General features: G+C 43.3%; 1 protein-coding gene across 1 annotated transcript; it reads right to left on the reverse strand.

Moving 5' to 3' along the window:
• Nucleotides 1-57: 57 nt before the first annotated feature.
• On the reverse strand, nucleotides 58-12,142 carry ZNF639 (zinc finger protein 639). Its single transcript, XM_032298528.1, has 6 exons — nucleotides 12,045-12,142; nucleotides 7,268-7,338; nucleotides 6,031-6,099; nucleotides 4,680-4,790; nucleotides 1,547-1,681; nucleotides 58-1,404 (listed from the first exon to the last, which is right to left on the reverse strand). Exons 3-6 carry the CDS (start codon nucleotides 6,086-6,088, stop codon nucleotides 251-253), a joined length of 1,458 nt encoding a protein of 485 aa, XP_032154419.1. The 5' UTR covers nucleotides 6,089-6,099; nucleotides 7,268-7,338; nucleotides 12,045-12,142; the 3' UTR covers nucleotides 58-250.
• Nucleotides 12,143-21,806: the final 9,664 nt, after the last annotated feature.

Genomic DNA, 21,806 nt, shown 5'->3' on the forward strand with positions numbered 1-21,806 from the left:
TTGCACTCCAGCCTGGGTAACAAGAGCGAAACTCCATCTCAAAAAAAAAAAAAAAAAAAAAAAACACATTTAAGATATATTTATATACTGAAAATGGGGCAATGACAAGAAAATTTATAATTAAAAAAATTACTTGTTAAAGGCAAATTTCATAAGTTTTGTTTTGTTTACAATCATCCACTTAATCATCTCCAAAAAAAGGTTGTTATTTATTATTTTACACTAATGTTCTGTAAGTTAAAGAGAATAATCAAGTTGTCTCATGGACTGGAAGGTGACTTATTAATTCCCTTTCATTTCCAAACCTCATTAAGCAGTCACTACATTTATGAGGTAAGTCAGCTGAATGCTTGAAATCTAGATGAATTTTAAGGTCTTCAATTTGTCCTGTTGAATATTCACAATACTGACATAAATAAATGCCTTCAGATAAATGTGAATTTAAATGCTTGCAATATTCTAGCATACTTGAAAAGCCTTTCCCACAGTCATCACAAACATGCGGAAAAATTTTAGTATGTTCGATAGCAACATGCCTGTTAACATTTGTGTGAAGTCTACTCCGAAAACCACATACTTGACATACGAAGAAGTTTTTACATTTGTCGAAGGTAATTTTGCTCAAGAGGCTATACTGTCCATGCTCTCCATGGTTATACTTATCACTTAACTCTATCAATTTACACGCGTGCTCGTTTACCACGTGGCTGTGCAGGTCTTCGGGATCATTCGTTTCATGTTCACAGAACTGACACAAGTACTGTTCATCACAGCTGTGCTCCTGGAAATGCAGGTAGAGCTCACTGCTGGAGGAGAACTGCACGTCGCACTGTTCACACCAATAGAGGTGATCACTAAAATGGGTGTCTGCAATGTGCTGGCTGAGGTTCTCAAAAATTACTGTCTTATAATCACAGTATTTACAAATGTAGGGATCCTCTTCATGTAGTTTGGCATGTTCTATCAGAAGGATATTGGTAGAGAAACTTTCCTTGCATACTCGACACACATTTGAATCAGTACGTTTATGCTTCAGGATCATATGCTGCTTTAAGTCAGAAAAATATTTGCTGTTAAACTCACAAAGTTCACATTTATAGAGGCCACTGCTATTAGCTCTCAGTAAAGGCCATTTCTGCTGGGCAGTCACATTCAAAGCTTGGCTTTTGTCAAGAATTTTACAAAGTTTAGCTGGTGGTTCTTCATCAGTTTGGTCCTGGAGACTCTCAGAAGAATTGTTTTCTGTCTCTATATCATAATCCTCCGAAATTGCATGCACTTCTACAGCGATTGGAACATCTTCAGCAGTGTGAACTTCTATTGGACTCTCCTCTTGGGTTTGTTGGTTGACTGATTCAGGTGAGTCACACTCTTCATCACAAATTTCAGTATCAGCAGATTTTTCTGAAGAATAAAACAAACCTATTATATGACTATGACTCAATAAGATCTGTTAGACAAACACAACCTGGCAAAAAGAAATTTATTGTGTATACTTTTTAAAAATTCATCAATACAAAATACATCAATGCAATTAGCCCCCAACCTGTGGAAAAGGCAGTGTGGTCTAGAATTCTAAGTACAGGACTGGGAACCAGGTAGTTCCGATTTCTGTTTCTGGCCTTGATTCCATCTGCAAATTTTGGCAAGTCATTTGATGTCTCGGTATCAGAATCATCATCTGTAAAAAGAGATTTGGAAGAGTACTTATTATTTATATAATCAAAGCATTAACATACAACAGAGCATCAATTTTTTAAATATAATTTTGAATTCCAACAGTAACTGAGGACTTGTATTTAGTCATAAAAAGAGAAGTTATCTATAGACTTCAGACACACAGAAAATCTGCTCAAACACGCAAATGCTTTTGAATTGATGCCCCATTTGAACTAGTTACACTTCTTAAAATTCCTTAGGATTCTGTTTAAATTACTGAGTTTGAATAAGCCTTTATACCCTCAGGCCAGCCCTGGTGTTTCAAAGTTAACACTGGGAAACTGAAATACCGGTTAATAGTGAAAACTGGGCTTCAACATTTTTGGGGGAATGAGGTTTTACTCTGTCCATCAAGGCTGGAGTACAGTGGCATGATCGTGGCTCACTGCAGCCTCAAACTCCTAGGCTCAAGGGGTCCTTCAGCCTCAGCCTTCTGAGTAGCTAGGGCTACAGGCATATACCACCAAGCCCAGGTAAACATTTCTTTTTTGAGATGGGGTCTTGCCACATTGTCCAGGCTGGCCTCAAACTCCTGGCCTTAAGTAGATCCTCCTACCTTGGCCTCCCAAAGACCTGGGATTATAGGTATGAGCCACCACACCCAGCCCATCCATCATGTTTTCTTAAAATAGACTTTATTTTTTAGAATAGTTTTACAATCACAGAAAAATCTGAGAGGATAATATGGAGAGGTCCCAGTTTCCCCACTACTAATATCTAACATTAGTAGGGCACATTTGTTGCAATTAATGGTCAATACTGATATCTTATTAATAAAGCCAATAAAGTCATCTTGATTTCCTTAGTTTGTACCTGATGTCCCTTTTCTGTTCCAAGATACCACATTACCTTAAGGAATCATGTCTCTCTAGGCTACTGTTGGCCGTGGCAGTTTCTCAGCCCTTGAGGAGTACTCATCAGGTATTCTGTAGGATGCCTTGACAATGGAATTTGTCTGTTTTTCTTTTCGTTAAATGATTAGGCTGGAATTACGGGTTACCGGGAGACAGCACAGAGGTAAATCGCCATTTTCCTCACTTCTTACCAAGGGCACATACTACCAACGTGATTGATGATTGCAGATGTTGATCTTGATCACCTGGCTAAGTAGTTATCAGGTTTGAAAACTACAAAGTTGTGCATTTTACTTTCCATACTTAACCCCTTGTAAGGAAGTCACTATGTGCAGTCCATACTTAAGGAGTGCGGTTATGTTCCACCTCCTAGAAGGAGGAATAACTACATAAATAATTTGGAGTTTTACTGCTTTTGGCCTTTTGGCTAAGATCAAGTCTAATAATTTGGAATTTTTCGGCCTCTTCTTCTCTATCTAATAATTTACAACAGCATGAATTCAGGGATATTTATTTCAAACTCTGGGTTATAACTCAAATAGTTTTCAGTCTTGGCTACCGGGAGCTCCTTAAGTTGACTTGTGCTCCTTCAGCATGCCCCTGTCAAGCGTGTGTGTTTGGGGTTTTTTAAAGTACTTCCCTATTTCCCAGCACTACAAGATGCTCCAGGTTCTTGTATATTTCCTGCTCCAGACCTAGAATCAGCCATTTCTCCAAAAAGGCCTAGTTCTTTTTACTAGGGAATGGCATTAGAAACCAAGACCTGGGCACTAAATGTGCTCAAGCTCACTGCTTCTGGGTGTCGTTTCTTTTAGGCCCTCTCCGCTGACAGCAAAAAGTGTGTGTGTGTGTGTGTGTGTGTGTGTGTGTGTGTGTGTGTGTACAGTGCCACATATATATACATATGTATCTATAAGCATGGATGGCCACAAGTATGCAGCTAAACATAAATTCATACTGATGTCTCCAACTCTACATGTTTTCTGTAATTTATATTTCGGTGCCTCTAACGGGAGCTCAAGGGAACTGGGACAATCTGGTTGCAGACGATGATGATTAAGTGCAAGTTGTAAGTTGTAATCATTCACCAATGCTTTAGAATAGAGGAGCCAACAGAAGATGTAAGATTGAAAAATACCAAATCACCCTCTGTTCTTTCCTTCCACACTGTGCGGTATAGCTGAGTAGAACTGTGTCTAACACTACTCTTAACCTTTCAACATAAATGCTCCCAATTCTGGGTCACTCCTGCTTTGCTACCAATTCCTAACCAACTAAAGTGGATTTAGGGCTAAGCATGATGGCTCACACCTGTAATCTTAGCACTTTGTGAGGCCAACATGGGAGGATTATTTGAGGTCAGGAGTTCAAGACCAGCCTGGGCAATATAGCAAGACCTTGTCTTTACAAAAAAATTTTTAAAAATAGTCAGGTGTGGTAGTACATGTCTGTAGTCCCAGCTACTGAAAAGCATGAGTGGGAGGATGGCATTAGCTCAAGAGGTCGAGAATGCAATGAGCCATGATCCACAGAGTGAGACATGGCTGCATTCAGCCTGGGTGACAGAATGAAGACTGTCTCCCCGCAATCACCCCTCATTCAAAAAAAAAAAAAAATGGACTTAGAAGAGTACACTTTTTTATTTATATGTTGGAAATAATGTTAAAAGTGAAAATTATGGCCAGACACCATGGCTCACGCCTGTAATCCCAATACTTTGGGAGGTGGAAGTGAGCAGATCACCTGGGATCAGGAGTTCGAGACCAGCCTGGCCAACATGGTGAAACCCCGTCTCTACTAAAAATACAAAAATTAGCTGGGCATGGTCCCAGCTACTCAGGAGGCTGAGGCAGAAGAATTGCTTGAACCCAGGAGGTGGTGGTTAAAATGAGCCGAGATCAAGCCACTGCACCATGGGCAACAGAGCAATACTGTCTCAAAAAAAAAAAAAAAAAAATTACTTGCTTTCTAAAAAAATAAAACTTTGTTTTCTTACATTGTAACAAGTTTCAAAGACTTCAATCCACGTTTAACCAACATTTTCAAGGAAGAAATAAAAAACGTAAAAGCAGTTTTAAGAAACATTTTCAAAAATATTAGATATACCTTTGTTGTCAAAATATCTTAAATCTGGCTGTCTCATAGAACAGACACTGTAACAATGATCAGAAAAAATTCCATTGAATCCATCTGCAATTCTGCTTATTCCAGAGGAATCTGAACATAAAACAAAATGAAAAATATTTTAAGCACAGTAAACATACACATTTAATGAGAAACTTCCCATCATCTGTCATATACAAATGTTCATGATGTTAATTATAGCCCCTGTAACGAAAATACTACATATTTTCAACTTTTAAAGCTTTTATATTTCAGATCTGATACTGACATTGGGCTTTGAAAGAATCACGAATTATATACTTTAAAACACAACTTTGAAATACACAAGGATACATTTGCTTTATACTCAGAATCACATAAAATAAAAAATATATGATAAACACTGTATTAACTGCACCAAACAGTGGACCACCAGGAAGGTGTGCCATCATGCAGATAAAGGTTATTATGTAGTGGAAATGGTGAGGACTACTTAGGGCTTATGAATATAGTCATTTCAAGTCTTGTCTAGGGAGGGCCAGTAAGCAGTATACCAGGCTTAATTTCCTTAGATATTAAGAATGTCTAGGCTGGGTAGACTAACAGGCACGACTGAGACTGTCCCAAGTAAATGTATGCGAGGTGTATTAGTTAGAGATGGCCACAAAGACCCCTTTTCTTATACTACCAACACAGCAGAGCCAATCTCAATCAAAGGATCTGAAATTACACAGTCATCCAGCCTGGCCAGCATGGTGAAACCCAATCTCTACTAAAAATACAAAAAATTAGCCGTGCACAGTGGTGCGTGCCTGTAATCCCAGCTACTCGAGAGGCTGTGGCAGAACAATTGCTTGAACCCAGGAGGCAGAGGTTGCAGTGAATCAAGATTGCACCACTGCACTCCAGCCTGGGCTATAGAGCAAGACTCTATATCAAGAAAAAAAAATTAGAAAGTTTCCATTTCCAAAAGTAATAGAGAAGAGAATGTCTTTTTTCCCCAATAACGTAAAATACTTTCTACAGAAATTGTTATCATTGTGTCTTAAGCAGAGCTTAGGAATCAGACATGCAAACCCCAATTATGCTGTATAAGTAAATAACCTTGGCTATCTAATTTTAAATATTTATAACCCATAGAGCTGTGAGGAATGAAATAATGTCTATAAAGTTCTTATGTATGGCTAGCACATGGTAGACAATAAGGAATATATACTCAGAGAATGTATTTAAACCGTTCTTTTACCTAAAAATTGACCCAGGCATTTAAGTCTCATTTGATCACTTAGGAGAAAGGGAATATAATTTTGTGGGAATTCATACTCAATTTAAAATAAATTAATTATACACTTACCTGAATAACGAGAAGGGTGTAGAGTCTTCCTTTTTCTTTTTTTAGGATACTCATTCATATCTTTTCAGTCTAAAAAATGAAAAAAAAAATTAACAAATATGTCACAAATAACAACTGTTAATGCTGTTATAAAAATTCTAACTGAATAATTCATTGGCAATAAGAAATATGTGAGCCATCTGAAAACCTACGGTATAAGAAAAATGTTAAACAATGCCTCTGTTTGTATTTCAGATTGTTTTTCCAATCAGGTTTCAAGGTAGAAACTGATTTCTGTTTTCTTTCTTACAGAGGTTTAAAAAATTATGTTTCAAATGTTGATACAAATTGTGAGGCCTGGATAATTACAATAAACCACATGCTGAAATAATTTTGTGTATGTGTGCCATAGGCACAATGTTTCATGTATATATATACATTCATACGTATGTATATATATACATTATATAATATATATATATGTTATATATATATTAGGAGTTTTATCGGCACATTTCCTATCATTGGAAATATTTTCATGCAGTTTTCAAACTAAAGGTGGAGACATTTCCTTTAAAAAAAATACTGTCGGGGCCGGGCGCAGTGGCTCAAGCCTGTAATCCCAGCACTTTGGGAGGCCGAGGCGGGTGGATCACGAGGTCAAGAGATCAAGACCATCCTGGTCAACATGGTGAAACCCCGTCTCTACTAAAACTACAAAAAATTAGCTGGGCATGGTGGTGCGTGCCTGTAATCCCAGCTACTCAGGAGGCTGAGGCAGGAGAATTGCCTGAACCCAGAAGGCGGAGGTTACGGTGAGCAGAGATCGGGCCATTGCACTCCAGCCTGGGTAACGAGAGCGAAACTCCATCTCAAAAAAAAAAAACAGAAAATTTTTGTAAAAAAAAAAAGATACTGTCAGCCGGGCGTAGTGGCTCACGCCTGTTAATCCAAGCACTTTGGAGGCCAAGGCGGGCAGATCACCTGAGGTCAGGAGTTCAAGACCAGCCTGACCAACATGGTGAAACCCTGTCTTTATTTAAAAAAAAAAAAAAAAAAAACTGTCACAAATATGTATCAGCCTCCTGGTTTCCAGAGAAAAAGTACTTATCACATACAACATCAGCATATAAATAATTTTCAAGAAGAAAATCATTTTCCTATTTATGAGGTGACATTCAACATTCCACCGATAACACAACAGATGCAGCAACCACTGTCCAATTAAAATAAATTAGTTTCAAAACGGTTCACTTACGTGGTATAATTCTTACTACTGAAGCGAGGAAAAACGAATTACAATAAGTTTCTACAGATGGTAAAAAATGCCTGTAAGTAAAACATGAAAGAAGGCAGTAAGCAAAAATGTAGCTTATTTCTAGTACTGACTAATATAATGGTACCAGGTCTTTAATCAATTGGAAAGTTATACAGAACTAATTAAGGTATATTACTTTGAATATAATATACTATGTACTAAAAACTGCATATATTATATACTGACAAATATGTGATTACATGTACATTTCTACATTTATTGAAATGATTTACCTTCTATAGTTTTTTTTTGACAGAGTCTCACCCTGGCCTACAGTTAAATCTTTTGACACCAAAATAGGAATATGAATCTGAATTAATTTATTTATCCATAAGGAAAGCAAGCATAATGAAAGCAAACCAAATTTACAAACTTTTTGTTTTTGACACGGAATTTTGCTCTTGTCACCCAAGGTGGAGTGCAATGGCACAATTACAACTCACTGCAAACTCTGCCTCCCAGGGTCAAGCGATTCTCCTGCCTCAGCTTCCCGAATAGCTGAGATTACAGGCACGTGGCACCATACCATGCTAATTTTTTTATTTTTAGCAGAGACAAGGTTTCACCGTGTTGGCCTGGCTGGTCTCAAACTTCTGACCTCAGGTGATCCGCCTGCCTCGGCCTCCAAAAGTGCTGGGATTACAGGCGTGAGCCACCCCGCCTGGCCCAAATTAAGAAACTTTAAACTGTTACAGTCCTTACAGATTTAAGAAACAAAAGTGGCTGGGCACAGTGGCTCATGCCTGTAATTCCGGCACTTTGGGAGGCCAAGGTGGGAGGATCACCCGAAGTCAGGAGATCAAGATCAGCCTGGCCAAAATGGTGAAATCCTGTCTCTACACCGTCTCAAAATCATTACTCACTTCTTGTTATTGATGAGGAAACAGGCGCAGCAAAGTTAAGTCAAAGCTGGATACTCAATAAATGCTGTGGTTGAGATTTGAATAAAAGTTTACCCAATTTTACTTATTAATTTATTTGAAAGAGTCTTGCTCTCTCACCCAGGCTGGAGTGCAGCGATGCGATTTTGGCTCACTGCAATCCCCGCCCCCTGGGTTCAAGTGATTCTCATGCCTCAGCCTTCCGCGTAGCTGGGACTACACATGCACGCCACCATGCCTGGCTAATTTTTGTATATTTAGTAGAAATGGGGTTTTGCCTTGTTGGCCAGGCTGGTCTCGAACTCCTGACTGCAAGCAATCTGCCCGCCTCGGCCTCCCAAAGTGCTGGGATTACAGGTGTGAGCCACTGAATCTGGCCGGTCTATTCAATTTTAAAGCCCATACATTCAATTCCTTTTATTTTTGGAAATAAATAGGGAAATAAGGTGACCACCCCAGCTCAGGTTGAGTAGTGTCTCAGGTTATTGTTCTTCCCACTGAAGCAGTGGGCAGATAAGAAATGTTAGAAATAGAAACGTATTGTTAAGTTTTCTCCACCAATTTTATACACTGCTTTTTTTTTTCTTTTTGAGAAAGAGTCTAGCTCTGTTGCCCAGGCTGAAGTGCAGTGGTGCGATCTTGGCTCAGTGCAACCTCTGCCTCCCTGGTTCAAGTGATTCTCTTGCCTCAGCCTTCTGAGTGGCTGGGATTACAGGCGGGCGCCACCACATCCAGCTAATTTTTGTATTTTTAGTAAAGATGGGGTTTCGCCACATTGGCCAGGATGGTCTCAAACTCCTAACCTCAAGCAATCTGCCCACCTCGGTCTCCCAAAGTGCTGGGATTACAGGTATGAGTCACTGCGCCCAGTGTACAGTGCGTTTAACCCATAGTGATACATGACAGGTGTTCTAGTTGAGGTGTACATACTATTTTTGCTTCTTCATTAAGCTCTGGGTATATCAGCAGTAAAGTGATATGATAATACAGCAGGGAATGAGATAGTGCTTTTCAGTTTACCAAGCATTTTCCTAACGCTTATTCTATTTCATCTTCAAAACAGTCCCGTGAGGTACATAGAGGGGTTACTATAAAACCCATTTACACTTTTACTGAGGCGGGAAGAGCCTTAGTGAAAGTTAGGTCAACTACCAAGTGGGAGAACCCGAGATGAAAATGCATGTGTTCTGACCCCTGGGCACTAAATAACCAACACTATGTGAGTATATTTTCACTGCTAATCACTGTCACTAGCAAGTTACATCTTGCTCCCAGCTCTTAGCTACCACTTGGGAGAAGAGGAAGGGAACAGCCTAAAGAAGCCGTCAACCATGAAATGTACAGAAATGATATCAATATATAAAATGCCTCACCTAACAACATAAGCAGTCATTCCTTCAGTAACCATTCCAATTCACTGCACTCAAAAATTAAAAAGAGAAGAGCTGTTTCCATCTTTATGTAATAAACTAAAACCTCAAGACTTATTAATACTGCTTTTGTATACTTCCAGGATTCATATAGCCCAAACTTCACACTTCATGTTCTAAATACTCTACAAGTGTCAGAACACTGAAAACTGTCAGGAGCACATGCTTAGTAGTCTCTTGTTATTTTAGAATACATTTCAAGTTCTTTAGAACTTGAAGAATAAAAGTAAAAAAAGGAAAGCAAGTGTGTTGTTAAAACTAATGTTGCAAGCTGGCCTGGATTCAGGCCCTCAGGTGAGAGGAGCAGGGTCACATGGATCAGGAAGGGTTTGACTCCTACTTCGGGGCCGAAGAATATCCAAATGTCTATCGGACTTCCTTTCAGCATGATGGTGAGATGACTACTCAAGATCAAAAGTGCTAACCATCCTTCATTTTAACAAACATTTTTATGTGCCTTTTGTGTGCACAACAGCCGTGAAAAAAATTTAGCTTTTTACTCAAGGATGTCAGAAACATTTGCTCACTAGTCTTCCTTTTCTTTTTTTTAAATAGAGATGGGGTTTCACCATGTTGGCCAGGATGGTCCTGATATCTTGACCTCGTGATCCTCCCGCCTGGGCCTCCCAAAGTGCTGGGATTACAGGTGTGAGCCACTGCGCACGATCTCACTAGTCTTTTTCTCTTCTTTTTGAGACGAAGTTTTGCTCTTGTTACCCAGGCTAGAGTGCAATGGCGTGATCTTGGCTCATCGCAACTTCCGTCTCCCGGATTCAAACGATTCTGCTGCCTCAGCCTCCCCAGTCGTTAGGATTACAGGCATGCGCCACCATGCCCGGCTAATTTTGTATTTTTAGTAGAGACAGGGTTTCTCCATGTTAGTCAGGCTGGCCTAGAACTCCAAACCTCAGGTGATATGCCCGCCTCAGCCTCCCGAAGTGCTTGGATTACAGGTGTGAGCCACCGCACCCGGAACTCAAGGATGTCAGAAAGATTTGGTCAATAGTCTTTTTTTTTTTTTTTTTTTTTACAAATTGAGACTGAGTCTCGCTCTGTCGCCCAGGCTAGAGTGCAATGGTGCGATTGCTCACTGCAACCTCTGCCTTCCAGATTCAAGGGATTCTCCTGCCTCAGCCTCCCAGTAGCTGGATTACATGTGCCTGTCACCACGCCGCTACTTTTTGTATTTTTAGCAGAGACAGGGTTTCACCATGTTAGCCAGGGCTGGTCTCTAACTCCTGACTTTGTGATCTGCCTGCCTCGGCCACCGCGCCCGGTCACTCACTAGTCTTCTTAGCAGGAAGATTCGGAATCATAAGCAACTTATCACACAGTTCTCCTTCCTCCCTTCGCCTCCAAGTTAAACACAAACGACGTATGTAACATGTGTCAGGAGGAATATCAGAAAAAAATGTTTAAAAAATTTTATATCACCTAGACTATTTACCCAGAAAACCCACCGTTAACAGCATTTTTCTTGTGCTAAGATCTCTCTCTATATATACTATTTTTTTTTCTTTTTTACATTTATGAAAAGGGAATCGTGCCACATGAGACATTTTTCCAAAAAAGGCACCTTAATACATGTCAGTATCTTTCCACATGTCATTTTTTTCAACCAACAAGTCAGCAATTATCAAATGAATCAACGTTTTAAAAGGCCTTTCATGCAATGTGTGTTCTAATTGGTATAAGACGGCTTCACAGTTACTAACTCCATTTTAAAGTAGTTAAACTTTCCTTTTCGTTCTCATAAAAATGAGCATATGCTTTAAATTTGAAAAGAAACACGTTGCAGGAGAGGCTGAGCTAGAACCCACTCCGCGTCCCACTTGGCGGCACTTTCCCGAAACACCGCACGGCCGCTGACAATTTCATTGGCCACTTGTCAGTCCGGCACAAAAACCTCTCTGTGTAAAACAGGTATTAACGGCTCCACATCCCTGGTTTCCCCCGACTGCACTTAAAAGCAAAACCAAAAGAGGGTTTCCCCAGGCGCGGGCGACTCTCGGCCGGACGCTTCGGGCGCCGGCTTCGGCGCGGCCCTCGGCGGCCACGGCCGTTGCGCGAGCCCGGGGAGGCGCCGCCGGAGGCCACGGAGCCGCCGGGCAGGGCCGCAGCGCCGGCAGGGACGAGGGGCGCCCGGGACCCGCCCCGCCCGCGCCCCGCAGCCCGCGCCGAGATCCCCCAGCCCCGACCGCAAAGACTCGGTCCAGACCAGGCGGCGGGGCCGAGGCGTCCCGCGCAGGAGCCGGAACCGCCCCCGGGGGCGGGGAGCCCCCGCCGTCTCACGAAGGCGCTTTCCGCGTCGGGGGGCTCCGGCCTCGCCCGCGCCCTCCCGCTGGAAGCGACGCCCGCACGCCGCGGCCCTGCAGCCCCCGGCGCCCGCGCCTCCCGCGCACTCACCCGTCAGTCCCCCGGGGCCCGCCGGGCCGGCCCAGGCGCAGCGCAGAGGCGGCGGCGGCCGAGGTGCCCGAGGCGGGCGAGGGCGGCGCGGCCCTTCCCTCCCGGACGCGGCGCTGGGCGGGCTGCACTCCGCGCGGACCCCGGCCTAGGCTCCGCGGCCGCCGCGCCCTCGCCGCCCCGCTCCGCGCCTGCGCCGCGCACCTCAGGGGCCCGCGAGAGGGCGGGGACGCGGCGGGGCGAGGTGGGGGCAGGGCGCGGGCCGCGCGAACGCCCCGCACACGCGGCCTGGGAGCGACCACCGGCCCGCAGCCCCGGGGGAGGCCCAGCGGCTCGCGCCCCCTGCCGGAGGCCTCGCGCCGCCGCCGGCCCCTTCCGGACGGGGAAGCGCCCCTCCCGCGCCCCGAGGGTGAGCCCATCCTCGGGACCGCTCCGCGCCCGGCGGCCCGGGACGCCACGCCTCCAGCGGCCCCTCGCACCCGGGGGAAGTGGGAGAAACGCGGCGCGCGGCGGCCCCTTTCCCACGCTCTCCTCCGGGGGAAGGACGCCGCGGTGTTGCCGGGCGGGCGAGGCAGAGGGCGCCTCAGACCCCGGACTGCGCCCGCGGCCTGCGGCTCGGGACCCGGAGTGCGCCCCTGTGGGGACCAAGAGGCTGAGGACCGCGTCGCGGTTTGACTGCGGCCCCGCGGGAGAACCGCCCCAGGCTGGGGTGCCGCCCTCAGGGCGAGAGGGTGACACCGAAGGCTTGAGCTGGCGCCGGCCTCGCGCGGCTCCTTGGCCCGGGAAATACTGCAGGGAATGTGGAGTTACGGGGACTGGACTCGACGATTTAAGTCCTTTCCCGACTTGGACCTTCTCTGGCCAGCTGTAGAAATGATGGAATTACGGGAGCGTAAATAAATTTCACGTGGTTCCTCGCTGTGCAACGGTGGTCCTGGGTTTAATTCGATCCTTTTGACAATGGGGTGAGGTTTCTAGTCACACTTGACGCAATAGAAAAGTAAATGTGGGAGAAGCTAAAGGCTGGGTCTTAACCTAAGCGCCAAACGGTTAAGAGGATGACGGAAAGCTGCGTGGATTGTCAGGTACCCAAAGTCACTCGGACGGTCAGGGCTGCGAGGAGGTCTCTTTATTCACGTCCACTGCATTTTCTGACAACCACACGCCAATAAACTCATCAATCGCTGGAGAGGAATCATCACAGACTTCACTCCGATCCCTTCACCATCTCCCAGAAGGTAAAGCTGTATGTATTTGAAAGAGACACTGCTTGTTTGTGAGGCTAGTTTTTATGACCTCCTAATTTTTATGTCGGACTTGGCTCAAATAAACGAATGTTCACGAATTAAAGTAGAAGAAATGTGGAGACATTTTTGAATCCTAGAATACTTAGTACCTAGCACAGAACTGGGAATCGGTGGAAACCACAAGGGGGTGTCATGCCGCCGTTTTACTGTGTGGTTCGCACACAGCCTTGTGTCAAACAAAATCTTTATATTTTAAGACGAAGTTTTACTCCAAAACATTTTGTAGTGAAAGTAAACGCACACTCTCCCCAGCATCCCACATACTGTTTGCACTTAGAGGAGCATGACGTTGTTTAACATAATCACCAACTGCAAGCAATTTCAGGTTCTTTGATTAGCTGGAGTGTTTTTCAGTTTGGGTCCCTCTTTTCCTCATCTCCCGCCCCAAGGGAAGGGGATAGCTGGGACAAAATCCTAAAATCTCAAAAGTAGCAAGCCGCAGAGTTTCTTAAATACTATTATAAATTTTGACTCAGGGCTATTAAAACATCATTCTTCCAACTTTTTGACACACTTGTAGAATAACTTAATCTTTCTTTTCTTCTTTTTTTTTTTTTCTTTGGCAGGGTCTCACTCTGTGTTCCGGGCTTCAGTATAGTGATGGGATATTGGCTCACTGCAACCTCTGCCTCCCAAGTTTAAGTGATTCTTGTGCCCCACCCTTCAGATTAACTGGGATTACAGGCACCGGCCGCCACACCGGCTAACTTGTATTTTAGTAGCGATGAGGTTTCACCATATTGGCCAGGCTGGTCTTGAACTCCTGGCCTCAAGTAATCCGCCTGCCTTGGCCTCCCAGGGTGCTGGGATTACAGACTCGAGCCTCCACGTCCGGCCACTTAATTTCTTCCTGATGAGAAAACAGTTTAGTACATAATGGAGACCATAGAAAGTACGAAGAGCAAAAGTAAATTTACCATGGTCTCACAACCCTGAGCTAATCAATGGTAGCATTTTGCTTTACATCTTTCTGGTTTTTTTTGTTTGTTTGTTTTTTGTTTTTTTGAGACGGAGTTTCGCTCTTGTTGCCCAGGCTGGAGTGCAATGGCCCGATCTCGGCTCACTGCAACCTCCGCCTCCTGGGTTCAGGCAATTCTCCTGCCTCAGCCTCCTGAGTAGCTGGGATTATAGGCACGCGCCACCATGCCCAGCTAATTTTTTGTATTTTTAGTAGAGACGGGGTTTCACCATGTTGACCAGGATGGTCTCTATCTCTTGACCTCGTGATCCACCCGCCTCGGCCTCCCAAAGTGCTGGGATTACAGGCTTGAGCCACCGCGCCTGGCCCTTTGTGTTATTTTTATACTTATACAGACATACAAATTTGTTTTCAGAATTAGAATATTGGTTGTGTTTTTTTCTAACAGGTTCTTTTTTCCAGTTAGTATAGCATGAGCATTCTTTATATTATTAAAGTATTAATAGCACCTTAAAACCACTATAAGTTAAACAGTAGACATTATTTAAAATGCTCTGCCAATTTGGTAAGTAAAATATGCTATTCCATTTTAATACATATAATGCCTATTTTTGTATGAAATGGAATATTTTCTGATGTACTTATTAACTTTTTTTTTTTTTTTTTTGAGACCGAGTCTCGGTAGGCTAGAGTGCAATGGTGCAATCTCAGCTCATTGCAACCTCTGCCTCCTGGGTTCCAGGGATTCTCCTGCCTGAGCCTTCTGAGTAGCTGGGATTACAGGCACGTTGCACTACACGAGGCTGATTTTCGTATTTTTAGCAGAGACAGGGTTTTACCATGTTGGCCAAGCTGGCCTCAAACTCCTGACCTCAGGTGATCTCCCCTCCTCAGCCTCCCGCAGTGCTGAGATTACAGGCTTGAGCCACCTCGCCTGGCTGGCCATTTGCATTTCTTTCCTGAATTTTCAGTTTATGTCCTGTGCCCATTTTTTTTTTGTAGGTGATTCATCTTTTTAAATTAAAATTTTTAGACTTTTATTGTCATATCTGCTGCATGTTTGTTTTTGCCTCTTCTTGGTTTTTTTGATATGAGGTCCTGCCCTGCTGTCCACGCTGGAGTGAATGGTGCTGCGGGCTGACTGTAGCCTCGACTTCCCAAGCTCAAGCAGTTCTCCCACCTCAGCCTCCCAAGTAGCTGGGGTTGCAGGACCCATACAACCACACCTAGCTAATTTCAAAATTACTATTTTTCTATAGAGACCGGGACTCCTTATGTTGCCAGGGCTAGTCCCAAACTCCTGGACTCAAGTGATCCTCCTGCTTCAGCTTCCCACAGTGCTGGGATTACGAGTGTGAGCCACCACACCCAGTCTGCATATTTCTTTGTAGTTTGTTGTTTGCTTTTTAATTTTGTTTGTGGTACAAACATTTTAAATTGTTGTGAAAGTGAGTCTATTAATCTTTTCTTCTGCAAGTTCTACTTTTGGCCTTTTGCTGAGATAATCTTCTACACAAGATCTGGTTGCATTTTCTGCTTTAACTTTTTATTTTATCTGTAATTTATTTCGGGATATGGGATGAAGAGAACTCTTTCTCTGCATGGTCCTTTTGTTTCATTTCTCCCCATCTTGTATAACAGCCTGAAAATAAATTTGTTAGAAATAAAATAGGCTGGGCATGGTGGCTCATGCCTGTAATCCCAGCACTTTGGGAGGCTGAGGCAGGTGGATCACGAGGCCTGAGTAGCCACAGTTGTAACAAATTTTCTTTTGATGTCCATGCTGCTGGCCGTGATCACACGCGGAGAACCACTATCTTAAGGCTATCGTCACCCACACCAACCATACAGTATTTCTCACTATTCTGGAGATAAATTCTGCCTTTTTCTCACTGGGGTGATCTAGCACGTTTCTTCCACCTGCAGTTTGTGTCCTTTGTTTCTGTCTGTAAGATGACGCTCACAGTTGATCTCTTTTGTGAAACCTTGATTTTTCCCTTGCTGAGATCTCTGCTCAATCTTTAGAGATTTCACAGTAGTTAGTACATTTGTCCACTTATCACCAGAGATGCATTTACTGTGAAGGTATTGAAGCTTAAATTTCAAGTCCCTTCAATTGCACAAACCTCTTCTAAGACAAGGTACCTAATTTTGTATTTATAATTTTATTTTATTTTTAAAATTTGTTTATTTTAAGACAGAGTCTCACTCTGTCACCCAAGCCAAAGTGCAGCGGCATGATCTCGGCTCACTGCAACCTCCTCCTCCAGGGTTCAAGCAATTCTCGTGGCTCAGCTTCCTGAGTAGCTGGGAATACAGGTGTGTGCTACCACAGCCGGCTTATTTTTGTATTTTTAGTAGAGACAGAGTTTCACCATGTTGGCCAAGCTGGTCTCGAACTCCTGACCTCAGGTGATCTACCCACGTCAGCCTCAACAAAGTCCTGGGATTACAGGCGTGAACCCCTGCGCCTAACCTGTATTAAAATTTTATATTATTTTTTCTTAAATGGTTCTCCCCAGTTTGCAGAAGCATCTGCCCTTGCAAAGTTTGCCTCCTTCTGTCTACCATGTCATTTCTCCACAGACTGTGGGTTCCAGTTTTATTATCTTCCAATCTGCTCCATTTCCCTGCTGAGCACAGTATCTTGCATACAGCCTCATTCATTGCTTTCAGCAGAATATTCATTGCATATCTACCTTGTATTCAGCACTACTAGATACTGGCAATACGGTGTGAGCAAGATAGACATGGTCATTGGTCTGCTGGTCCTTACAGTTGAGTAGGGAATACAGGCAATTATACAAAACTGGAATGTAATAAGTAAACTTACATAGTGCAAGTAAAAAATGTTTTTGGGAGCACATGGCCTAGCTTGGTATGCTGTTTGTCAAATGAATTGATAAACTGTCATGGTTACCTCATCAGCTGACACTAGTGCACACCTGACTAGGGGCATACTTCTGACTCAGACATGAGGTGGCTGCATGCCAGGCTCAAGTCAGCGAGCTCACATACTTAGAGACATCTGCCCTCCAAAATTCCAAACCACCCTTACACAGCTACAAGGACTCAATTTATACATTTCTTTTTGAAAGCATTGCAACCCGGGTACAGTGGCTCACACCCGTAGTCCCAGCACTTTGGGAGGCCAAGGTAGGCAAAGTGAGTGCAGGAGTTTGAGATGAGCCTGGGCAATGTGACAAAACCCCATCTCTACAAAAAACAAACAAACAAAAAAAAAAAACCCAACAACAAAAAATTAGCCACATGCTTGTAGTCAGAGTTACTCGGGAGGCTGAGGTAGGAGGATCTCTTGAACCCGGGAGGTCAAGGCTGCAGTGAGCTGTGATGGTACCACTATACTCCAGCCTGGGTAACAGGGTGAGACCCTGTTTGAAAAAACAAAAACAGAAAAGCAGGCCGGGCATGGTGGCTCAAGCCTGTAATCCCAGCACTTTGGGAGGCCGAGGCGGGTGGATCACGAGGTCAAGAGATTGAGACCATCCTGGTCAACATGGCGAAACCCCCATCTCTACTAAAAATACAAAAAATTAGCTGGGCATGGTGGCATGTGCCTGTAATCCCAGCGACTCAGGAGGCTGAGGCAGGAGAATTGCCTGAACCCGGGAGGCGGAGGTTGCGTTGAGCCGAGATTGCGCCATTGCACTCCAGCCTGGGTAACAAGAGCGAAACTCCGTCTCAAAAAAAAAAAAAAACAAAAAACCAAAAAAAAAAAACCAAAAAACAAAAAAGCACTCCAACAAAGCGCAGATATAGCCATTCCAATCAACACACTCAGACAATTTGCTTTCCTAAAATGGGGTAGGGACAGTCTTTTGGTTGTAAAAGATCAGGCCTATTTCTCCTTTCTTGAACCTCATCCCGGAGAGCCAAGTAGACTCTGTGCTGACCCAGGGTCTCTGCTTAGCTGTCAGACCTCTTCACTCGGTGCTCAGTTTTCACTCTCAGTCTTTATATTTCTGTTAGCTTAGTGAGTGACTGAATGAATGAATAACACCTGGTTAGTCTTACACTTTAGAATGTTAGTAATAATTCCTTCTACACTGTTTCTGTGGCACTTTTCATTTTCCAGAGCTCTGTGTGTATTTACATCACCTGGGAGTAAAGGTCATGGGGGATCCATTGGATGGATTTGAATTTAGACACGCATACCTGCACAGATCCAAAGTCTGAACCTCTTCAAGGGAAATGGACACCAGTAGAAGATGAAAAGGAAGAATTTCCCTAGTAAACAGATGCAGTTGTTATCACTAAGATGAAAACTTACTGACTTTTAGGTCTGTGGCAGGCATTACTACAGTTCACCAATATGCAGGTGGGGTACGGAGGCTTATGCCTATAATTTCAGCATGTTGGGATGCTAAGGCGGGAGGATTGCTCGAGTCCAAGAGCTTGAGGCTAGCCTGGGCAAGATAGTGAGACACTGTTTTTTTTTTTTTTAATAAAGACGGGGTTTCAGCATGTTGGTCAGGCTGGTCTTGAACTCCCGACATCAGGTGATCCGCCCGCCTTGGCCTCCAAAGTGTTTGGATTACAGGCGTGAGCCACCATGCCCGGCCATGAGATCCTGTTTCTTAAAAAACTAGCAAAAAATTAGCCAGGCATGGTGGTGCACACCTGCAGTCCCAGCTCCTCAGGAGGCTGAGGTGGAAAGATTTCTTGAGCCAAGCAGGAGGGGCCGCTGCACTCTAGCATGGATGATAGAGTAAGATCCTCATCTCTAAAAAAAGTTAAAATTAAATATGCTATTCAATTTTTGGTACTCTCTACTTTCAGGCATGTAGGAGATTATACTGCCTGTTCTGCTTGAAGTTAGATATAATCAAATGACTTACTTTGGCCATTGAAATATCAGTAGAAGTGTTGTGTGTCATTTCGAGGTAGAAGCATTAATATCCAGTGCTGAATTCTCTAGCCCTCCCTTTCTCTGAACGGAGTCGTCAGGGCCCATAGCAGACACTGTATCAAGAAACAAATTTAGGCCCAGTGTTGGTGGCTCACGCCTATAATTTCAGCACTTTGGGAGGCCGAGGCAGGTGAATCACTTGAGGCCAAGAGTTTGAGAGCACCCTGGCTAACATGGTGAAAACCTGTCCCTACTAAATACAAAAAGTAGCCAGGCATGGTGGTGAACACCTGTAATCCCAGGTACTCAGGAGGCTGAGGCAGGAGAATCACCTGAACCTGGGGAGGCAGAGGCTGCAGTGAGCCGAGATCACACCACTGCACTCCAGCCTGGGTGACAGAGCAAGACTTGGCCTCAAAAAACAAACAACAAAACAAAAACAAAAAACACACAAAAAGCAGAAAACAAGCCATTATTGTGTTAAACTGTTAGGATTTCGGGATTGTTATTTCAGAATCATTAGCCTATCCTGATGTTTACAAAGGCTAAATTTATACATTTCTTCAGCCACAGTCTGAGTCTAAAGAACAGAATCTATTAAAAATCTATGGTTCAGTAATATGCCTTTGGATTTCGTTTGGATTCATTTAAGAATCATTTATTAAGGCCTACTATTTTCAAGGTAACAGTGGTGGCCACTGTGGTTATTTCACTTTCTTTTGTGATCGTCTTGTAAGCCACTGCGGAGGGGGCTGTTTTTTACTTTCTTTTCTGATAGTGTTACAAGGACACATTGAAAATCTTGTAAATCTGTCAGAACTGATTTTCATGTTGCAGTTCTCAAGTCTTACACCAAGTGGCGCCACATACTAAGTGGTAAACAGGTGAGCTGCTTTTGATGATCAGGCACATCCTGAGTTTATCTAGTCCAAACTTTCACGAGTGCAACTTAGCCATGTTGCTTTCTCGTTGTTGCTAATGGGAATTTAAAACAACCTCAAAGGCATACTGATTTGCAATAATTGCTAATCTCTCTCTCTCTCTCTCTCTCTCTCTCACACACACACACACACACACACACACACACACACACACACACACCAATCTCTTTGCTGGAGGAAGGTGGGGGTGAGGAAGGTCAGGGTAGGGGAACAAGCCTCTCTGGTGTCTTTTCTGATAGACTCTACGCTCTGTGAAGGTAGAAAATTTGTGCATCTAATAAAAAACTAGCATGGTGCTGTCCTGGAGTAACTCCCTATTAAGTATTTATCATATGAATGAAGGACAAAAGGAAGGAATGCATGTAGAAATCTTCATACAGTATTTATTCTGTGTTCAAAGTTTGCTTAATAGCAAAAGGCTTACTTAGTAGGCATTTCTTCTCATTTTTAATTCCTTCCAAAATTATGTTTTGAAGTTTAAAATCTATTTTAAAATTGAAAAACTTACATTGTGTTAAAACTGCCTACTCGAGCCAATAAAAAAAAATTGAAAAATTGATGTGGAATCTTTTTTTTTTTTTTTTTTTTGAGACGGAGTTTCACTCATGTTACCCAGGCTGGAGTGCAATGGCACGATCTCGGCTCACCGCAACCTCCGCCCCCTGGGTTCAGGCAATTCTCCTGCCTCAGCCTCCTTAGTAGCTGGGATTACAGGCACGCATCACCATGCCCAGCTAATTTTTTGTATTTTTAGTAGAGACGGGGTTTCACCATGTTGACCAGGATGGTCTCGATCTCTTGACCTCGTGATCCACCCGCCTCAGCCTCCCAAAGTGCTGGGATTACAGGCTTGAGCCACCGCGCCCGGCGATGTGGAATCTTAAGAACAAAGCTAGCATTGAAGTGAGCTTTACTTAGTCACCCTTAAAGCTACAGGTTTTCAGGTATTTTTAAGTCATTGAGAAAAAATATGGGGGCCAGGTGCGGTGGCTCACGCCTATAATCCCAGCACTTTGGGAGGCCAGGGCGGGTGGATCACTTGAGGCCAAGTGTTCAAAACCAGCCTGACCAACATGATATAACTCCATCTCTACTAAAAATACAAAAATTAGCTGGGCATCATGGGCACCTGTAGTCCCAGCTACTCTGGAGGCTGAGGCATGAGAATAGCTGGAACCCAGGAGGCAGAGGTTGCAGTGAGCAGTGATTGTGTCACTGCACTCCAGCTCAGACAACATTCTGTCTCAAAATAGTAACAAAAAAAAAGAAAGAAAAAAAGAAAAAAGATTTAAAGAGGTTCATCATTATGGTGAATATAGGCCTTAGTTTTTTGCTCTTCACAGATGTAAAATCCCTTTAAGAATTTCAAAATGGATTATGTATAATTTATTTGCTCAAAAAGATGATGAGGTTTAGTACATCCAAAGGGTAGTTTCGACCATAATCCCACTAAATAATTTTTTTCCATTTTTAAAGAATTGAAGAGAAAAAAATTGAGAAAAAATTAAAATTACAATATCTAGTGCTGATATTTCTTTGTCTTGCAAATGTCTTTTTCCAGTTGGTTGTTCAAAACCAAGATCCAAACGAGGTCCATACATCAAACCTGGTTGTCATTTGTCTTTAGTTTCATTTAAGCTGGAATAACCCCTTCCCACTTTTTCATGCCATTGATTTGTGAAAGATGAATTTATACATTTTTCTTTTAAATATCTTAAGTTTTGTTAT

This window comes from Sapajus apella, unplaced genomic scaffold, assembly GCF_009761245.1.
Source record: "Sapajus apella isolate SASKATOON/1434 unplaced genomic scaffold, GSC_monkey_1.0 scaffold38, whole genome shotgun sequence".
Classification (NCBI taxonomy): domain Eukaryota; kingdom Metazoa; phylum Chordata; class Mammalia; order Primates; family Cebidae; genus Sapajus; species Sapajus apella.